The following is a 7,611-nucleotide window of genomic DNA, read 5'->3' on the forward strand; positions in this document are numbered from 1 at the left end:
GGACGACAGGAACGGGCAGGAGGAGGGGGACGACAGGAACGGGCAGGAGGAAGGGGACGACAGGAACGTGCAGGAGGGGGACGACAGCAATGGGGGGGCGACAGGAACGGGCGGGAGGAGGGGGACGACAGCAATGGGGAGGATGGGGTCTACAGGAACGGGTGGGAGGAGGGGGGCGACAGGAACGGGCAGGAGGAGGGGGGTGACAGGAACGGGCGGGAGGAGGGGACGACAGGAACGGGCAGGAGGAAGGAGGAGCGGCAGGAACACGGGCAGGAGGAGGGGGGGCGACATGAATGGGGAGGAGGGGGGCGACAGGAACGGGGAGGAGGGGGGGGCGACAGGAACGGGGAGTGGGGGCGGCAGGAACGGGCAGGAAGAGGGGGATGACAGGAACTGGCAGGGAGAGGGGGACGATAGGAACGGGCAGGAGGGGGGAGGTGCGACAGTAATGGGCAGAAGGGGGGTGATGACAGAAACGGGCAGGAGGGGGGACGACAGGAACGGGCAGGAGGAGGGGACGACAGGAGCGGGCAGGAGGGAGGAGGGGCGGCAGGAACGGGCAGGAGGAGGGGGGCGACATGAATGGGGAGGAGGGGGCGACAGTACCGGGAAGGAGGGAGGGCGACAGGAACGGGGAGGAGGGGGGGCGACAGGAACGGGGAGGAGGGGGTCGACAGGAATGGGGAGGGGGGGCGGCAGGAGAAGGGGGACGACAGGAACGGGTAGGAGGAGGGAGACGACAGGAACGGGCAGGAGGGGGGGCAGGAATGGGCAGGAGGAGGGTGACGACAGAAATGGTTAGGGTGGGGCGATAGGAACGGGTAGGAGGAGGGGGACGACAGGAACGGGCAGGAGGAGGGGGACGACAGGAACGGGGAGGTGGGGGGACGACAGGAATCGGGAGGAGGGGGGGCGACAGGAACGGGGAGGAGGGGGCGACAGGAACGGGGAGGAGGGGGGAACGACAAAAATGGGCAGGGGGAGACGATAGGAACAGACAGGAGGGGGGAGGGGTGACAGGAACGGGCAGGAGGGGGGTGACGACAGAAATGGGTAGGGTGGGGCGACAGGAATGGGCAAGAGGGGGGACGACAGGAACGGGCAGGAGGAGGGGGACGACAGGAACGGGGAGGGGGACGACAGGAACGGGGAGGGGGGGACAGGAATGGGGAGGGGGGGGGCCGACAGGAACGGGTGGAGGGGAAATGACCAGGGACGGGCAAGAGGGGGGAACGACGGGGGGGGGGGGGACAGCCGGTGACTTGGGGGAGGAAGTATGGGGACTGGGATGAATAAGGAAATAGTGAGGGGGAAATAACAAGATGGGGAAGGGAAGGATAATGAAAAGGATGGAAATAACAGGATGGGCAAAGCAAGATGGGTGCCGCTTCCCACAAGGCATAGCCCCTGATCTCCCACAGCTGACCGTTGCTGCTGAAGCCTGGCTGAAATCCTCACAGGTCTTGGACATTGTCACATTGTCCCAATACAGCGAATACTTGACCTTGTGGTGACACACAGTATAAAAATAAGAGGTGACGAGGGTCCTGTTTCTTCATTATTGGGGGCTATCATGTGTACAATGCCCTTTCTCCATTATCGGCGGCTGGGCTTCTGCCTGCTCGTTTACAGCGCTCACCTTGTTATTGTGGCCATATTGTGCCAAGGTGACACATTGTGAAGGAGCGCAGCGGTGCCACGTCACAGCCCATTGTCCGCTGTGTCTGTGCCAGGTTGTTGCTGTGTCTTGTGTCTGACACGTTTTGCTTTCTGTAGATCTTACATCTGAATGCCTGAGCTCCGTGGAGCCGACAGACACAGAGGAATGTGTACCATCATCCCACTGGAGCCCGACGTGTCCTCTGTCCCATCATCCCCCTCTGCTGGTCCTGGAGAATTTGCTAGTTGATCAGGTAGGATAGGTTAAATGTGGATGTTACTGCTGATTTATTATCACCTTTTACACAATTAATATCCATGTGCATCAACCCCAAGAGAGCATAGTAAGCCAGACTCCCCCGTTGTCCTTTTGATTCAGATTCCTCTGTCATCACCCTCCTCCTCCATTTACAGGCCTCTATCGCCTCCTTCCTCCTCCGGTCGCAGCCCTCTTGTCGCCTCCTCCTGTCGCTGCCCTCTTGTCGCCTCCTCCGGTCGCAGCCCTCTTGTCGCCTCCTCCGGTCGCAGCCCTCTTGTCGCCTCCTCCGTTCGCAGCCCTCTTGTCGCCTCCTCCGGTCGCAGCCCTCTTGTCGCCTCCTCCGGTCGCAGCCCTCTTGTCGCCTCCTCCGGTCGCAGCCCTCTTGTCGCCTCCTCCGGTCGCTGCCCTCTTGTCGCCTCCTCCGGTCGCAGCCCTCTTGTCGCCTCCTCCGGTCGCTGCCCTCTTGTCGCCTCCTCCGGTCGCTGCCCTCTTGTCGCCTCCTCCGGTCGCAGCCCTCTTGTCGCCTCCTCCGGTCGCTGCCCTCTTGTCACCTCCTCCGGTCGCAGCCCTCTTGTCGCCTCCTCCGGTCGCAGCCCTCTTGTCGCCTCCTCCGGTCGCTGCCCTCTTGTCGCCTCCTCCGGTCGCTGCCCTCTTGTCGCCTCCTCCGGTCGCAGCCCTCTTGTCGCCTCCTCCGGTCGCAGCCCTCTTGTCGCCTCCTCCGGTCGCAGCCCTCTTGTCGCCTCCTCCGGTCGCTGCCCTCTTGTCGCCTCCTCCGGTCGCTGCCCTCTTGTCGCCTCCTCCGGTCGCAGCCCTCTTGTCGCCTCCTCCGGTCGCAGCCCTCTTGTCGCCTCCTCCGGTCGCAGCCCTCTTGTCGCCTCCTCCGGTCGCAGCCCTCTTGTCGCCTCCTCCGGTCGCTGCCCTCTTGTCGCCTCCTCCGGTCGCAGCCCTCTTGTCGCCTCCTCCGGTCGCAGCCCTCTTGTCGCCTCCTCCGGTCGCAGCCCTCTTGTCGCCTCCTCCGGTCGCTGCCCTCTTGTCGCCTCCTCCGGTCGCAGCCCTCTTGTCGCCTCCTCCGGTCGCTGCCCTCTTGTCGCCTCCTCCGGTCGCTGCCCTCTTGTCGCCTCCTCCGGTCGCAGCCCTCTTGTCGCCTCCTCCGGTCGCTGCCCTCTTGTCGCCTCCTCCGGTCGCTGCCCTCTTGTCGCCTCCTCCGGTCGCTGCCCTCTTGTCGCCTCCTCCGGTCGCTGCCCTCTTGTCGCCTCCTCCGGTCGCTGCCCTCTTGTCGCCTCCTCCGGTCGCAGCCCTCTTGTCGCCTCCTCCGGTCGCAGCCCTCTTGTCGCCTCCTCCGGTCGCAGCCCTCTTGTCGCCTCCTCCGGTCGCAGCCCTCTTGTCGCCTCCTCCGGTCGCTGCCCTCTTGTCGCCTCCTCCGGTCGCTGCCCTCTTGTCGCCTCCTCCGGTCGCAGCCCTCTTGTCGCCTCCTCCGGTCGCAGCCCTCTTGTCGCCTCCTCCGGTCGCCTCCTCCAGTCGCTGCCCTCTTGTCGCCTCCTCCGGTCGCTGCCCTCTTGTCGCCTCCACCGGTTGCCTCGCTCTTCATCGTCTTACACACCCCACTGGCAGCAGCGGCTTTTGTGTCAATTGTACAGAAGGATGGTGCGTTTCATTTATTTATTTTTTTCTTCCAGGGATCCAGACCTGACCCTCATATGCAGTCCTGGTCCGTCCATCCGTCCTTTCAGTTGCTCCCAACTTCTTCACAGATCCTGGTTTTCCCTCCATCAATACCTTCTGCCAAGCCTCAGCCTACCTGTAAAAAGTCCACTAAGTACCTGCCGATCCTGAACTCTTACACCAAGATCGCCCCACATCCATGTCAGCTTTCCTCCAATGTAACCTGTCCAAACACCAACAAGAGGGCGGCTGATCCGTCCCACCACCGCCAGGCCAAGAGGCTGGCCTCAGGATTACAGCATTTCACAGCTAAAGGAGAAGCATCGTCCTCTGTCCCCGAGATCCATGTACAGAAGTCTGTAGAGCTGAGAGAGGAAGTGTCGTGTTGTGAGCTGGATCCGACCACCCCACCAATAGACACCGATGATGCTGTGAGCACAGACAGAGGAGACCCCCGTACTGCGTCCTCACACAGTATCTCATGTAGTGAAGGGGGGACGCCGCCTGCCCACCAGCAACAGAACAAAAGCCAACGATTTCACAACACACTGGATGTTTTACGCCGCTCCGGACTGTTGAGCATTGCCCTGAAAACGAAAGAACTGGCCCGACTCAACCAGGCCACGCAGGTGCAGCTGGAGAGACTGCAGGCGCAGGTGGGCATCTACTCCAAGGCCGTCTGCAGCAATGACCCCGACGACTGGCAGATGTTACACGACTCGCTGGCGGGAAGGCACGTGATGGTCGGAGAGATTGATATGTGAGGCTTCATCTCTTACTAACATCAGCTTCTTGGGCGTCTCCTAGAGTATACACTGGTCTGTAAGGCCACGCTGGTCTATAAGACCACGCTGGTCTGTAAGACCACGCTGGTCTGTAAGGCCACGCTGGTCTGTAAGGCCACGCTGGTCTGTAAGGCCACGCTGGTCTGTAAGGCCACGCTGGTCTGTAAGGCCTCCCTGCTACTGCTGAGATGACAGGAAGGCCTGAAGAGAGAGCCGCACAACGGCACAGCAAGCAGCCGCACAGCAAGCAGCCACCCAGCCGCACAGCAAGCAGCCTCTCAGCGGCACAGCAAGCAGCCTCCCAGCGGCACAGCAAGCGGCCGCCCAGCGGCACAGCACGCGGCCGCACAGCAAGCAGCCACCCGGGTCATCTGTAGCAACATAAGAAAGCACATTCTCTATAGAAACAACTCATATATGAGCTTTATCCAGACCACCCGCAGAGTTTACTCTTCTGTGTCGTGTGCAAGGGCAGAAGAGGCGGCAGCTGAAGTGCATGTGTACACTGTAGAACTGGTTACACTCAGTAACACCCTAACTGTACAACCTCACCCTGGGGATGTGCAGTCACCCGGTGTCATACTCTCCCTTACTTTCAGTGTGCTGGGTGCTGATGTAGCCATCCTCTACCTCCATTTTTGTTGTTCTTCGTGGTTTCCTCACCATTAGCAGCGCTTGTCAGATGTGACTTCAGAGTAGCCATAGACGGCTCCTTTATATCATTGTAGTGCATTGTGAACAGTCATCTGTGGCCCCTCCTGTTTACTAAGGTTTGCAGGATGGATACCGGGGCCAAGCACGGTAGGAGGCCTCCTGTCTGTAATGGATATGGAGGGACAGCGCTTGTTTTTCAGAGACCCCATATTTAGTTGTATGTTGCCTCATTGTCACTGTATGAATGAGACCTCTTCCTCTTTGAGCTATAGGTTATCACAAAGTGAATCCAAGTGGGTGACCCTGTGCTGCACCCGGAGTGTGGGAGCTAAATACAGGCCGTACACCCCCGTGCAACCTACGGAAGCTAAATACAGGCCGTACACCCCGCGTGCAACCTGCGGGAGCTAAATACAGGCCGTACACCCCGCGTGCTACCTACGGGAGCTAAATGCAGGCCGTACACCCCGCGTGCAACCTGCGGGAGCTAAATACAGGCCGTACACCCCGCGTGCAACCTGCGGGAGCTAAATACAGGCCGTACACCCCGCGTGCAACCTGCGGGAGCTAAATACAGGCCGTACACCCCGCGTGCAACCTGCGGGAGCTAAATTCTGGCCGTACACCCCGCGTGCAACCTGCGTGAGCTAAATACTGGTTGTACACCCCGTTTGCAACCTGCGGAAGCTAAATACAGGCCGTACACCCCGCGTGCAACCTGCGGAAGCTAAATACAGGCCGTACACCCCGCGTGCAACCTGTGGGAGCTAAATACAGGCTGTACACCCCGCGTGCAACCTGCGAGAGCTAAATACAGGCCGTACACCCCGCATGCAACCTGCCGGAGCTAAATACAGGCCGTGCACCCCGCGTGCAACCTGCGGGAGCTAAATACTGGTCGTACACCCCGCGTGCAACCTGCGGGAGCTAAATACTGGTCGTTCACCCCGCGTGCAACCTGCGGAAGCTAAATACAGGCCGTACACCCCGCGTGCAACCTGCGGGAGCTAAATACAGGCCGTACACCCCGCGTGCAACCTGCGGGAGCTAAATACAGGCCGTACACCCCGCGTGCAACCTACGTAAGCTAAATACTGGTCGTACACCCCGCGTGCAACCTGCGGAAGCTAAATACAGGCCGTACACCCCACGTGCAACCTACGGAAGTTAAATACAGACCGTACACCCCGCGTGCAACCTGCTGGAGCTAAATACAGACCGTACACCCCACGTGCAACCTACGGAAGTTAAATACAGGCCGTACACCCCGCGTGCAACCTACAGAAGTTAAATACAGGCCGTGCACCCCGCGTGCAACCTGCGGGAGCTAAATACTGGTCGTACACCCCGCGTGCAACCTGCGGGAGCTAAATACTGGTCGTTCACCCCGCATGCAACCTGCGGAAGCTAAATACAGGCCGTACACCCCGCGTGCAACCTGCTGGAGCTAAATACAGACCGTACACCCCGCGTGCAACCTGCGGAAGCTAAATACAGACCGTACACCCCACGTGCAACCTACGGAAGTTAAATACAGGCCGTACACCCCGCGTGCAACCTACGGAAGTTAAATACAGGCCGTACACCCCGCGTGCAACCTGCGGGAGCTAAATACTGGTCGTTCACCCCGCATGCAACCTGCGGAAGCTAAATACAGGCCGTACACCCCGCGTGCAACCTGCTGGAGCTAAATACAGACCGTACACCCCGCGTGCAACCTGCGGGAGCTAAATACAGGCCGTACACCCCGCGTGCAACCTACAGAAGTTAAATACAGGCCGTACACCCCGTGTGCAACCTGTTTGCAGTAATTCATTCTAGAGTTGTATGTGAAATCCACAGGCGTCCTTCCACCATTTTGGTCACAGAGGGAAAAGCTTCATGTCGGCATTACACTGTGTTCCAAATTATTATGCAAATAATATTTTCTCAGATTTTCCCAAATTACCTATATGAATTGCAGTCATTGTAATTTTTCAGTCAAATAACTATTCGAGTACAATTGAAAGGTTTTTGTACAAACTGCCGATGATAACAGGATATTTTTAAAAAAATAAAACACTCAAACTGCACTCAAAATGCATGTTCCAAATTATTATGCAAAAAAAGACAGCATAGCCAGAACAATAGACAGAATTTTTAGAAAATAGCAAAAGGCAATGGTACTCACCAGCCAAGGTTTCAAGAAAAAATGCACACCAGGACACGGCCGGCCCCCTTTTGTTAGAAGGAGGTAACACAGGTGCAGAATGCTAATGAACAATCGCCCTCAACCACAAAATTATTATGCACAGCAGAGTTTTCAACCTTTTCATTTTAATAAAGAACAAAAAAATGGTGATTTGTGAAATTATAAGCATTAGCAGGTTATTACACACTGAAATCAAACAGTTTTCAACTCAAAATTTTATTCTAGGTGATGTTACATTTGCACATAGGACCGCTTGTTCGAAAGGAGCTTCTGAACTCTCTCGTCCATTGAATTTGTCAGGTTTTGGATGGTTTCTGCTTCAATTGTTTTGCATGAGGACAGAATACCCTCCCAGAGCTGTTGCTTAGATGTGAACTGCCTCCCGCCATCATAGACAC

At 57.9% G+C, this 7,611-nt stretch overlaps 1 protein-coding gene across 7 annotated transcripts in view; it reads left to right on the forward strand.

Moving 5' to 3' along the window:
- The window catches only part of CIPC (CLOCK interacting pacemaker), a 214,089-nt gene extending 206,727 nt beyond the window's left edge, over positions 1-7,362 (forward strand). For 6 of the 7 annotated variants that reach the window (XM_073638111.1, XM_073638114.1, XM_073638112.1 and 3 more), the window contains exons 3-4: positions 1,780-1,916; positions 3,598-7,362. In XM_073638111.1, coding sequence (XP_073494212.1) covers positions 1,780-1,916; positions 3,598-4,347 — 887 coding nt within the window. In that variant the 3' untranslated portion in view covers positions 4,348-7,362. The remainder of the gene's footprint in view (positions 1-1,779; positions 1,917-3,597) is intronic. The other variant, XR_012247294.1, reaches the window with a different exon arrangement.
- The last annotated feature ends 249 nt before the right edge of the window (positions 7,363-7,611 follow it).

This window comes from Phyllobates terribilis, unplaced genomic scaffold (assembly GCF_046119375.1).
Source record: "Phyllobates terribilis strain yellow unplaced genomic scaffold, ASM4611937v1 Scaffold_7__3_contigs__length_470593459, whole genome shotgun sequence".
Taxonomy (NCBI): domain Eukaryota; kingdom Metazoa; phylum Chordata; class Amphibia; order Anura; family Dendrobatidae; genus Phyllobates; species Phyllobates terribilis.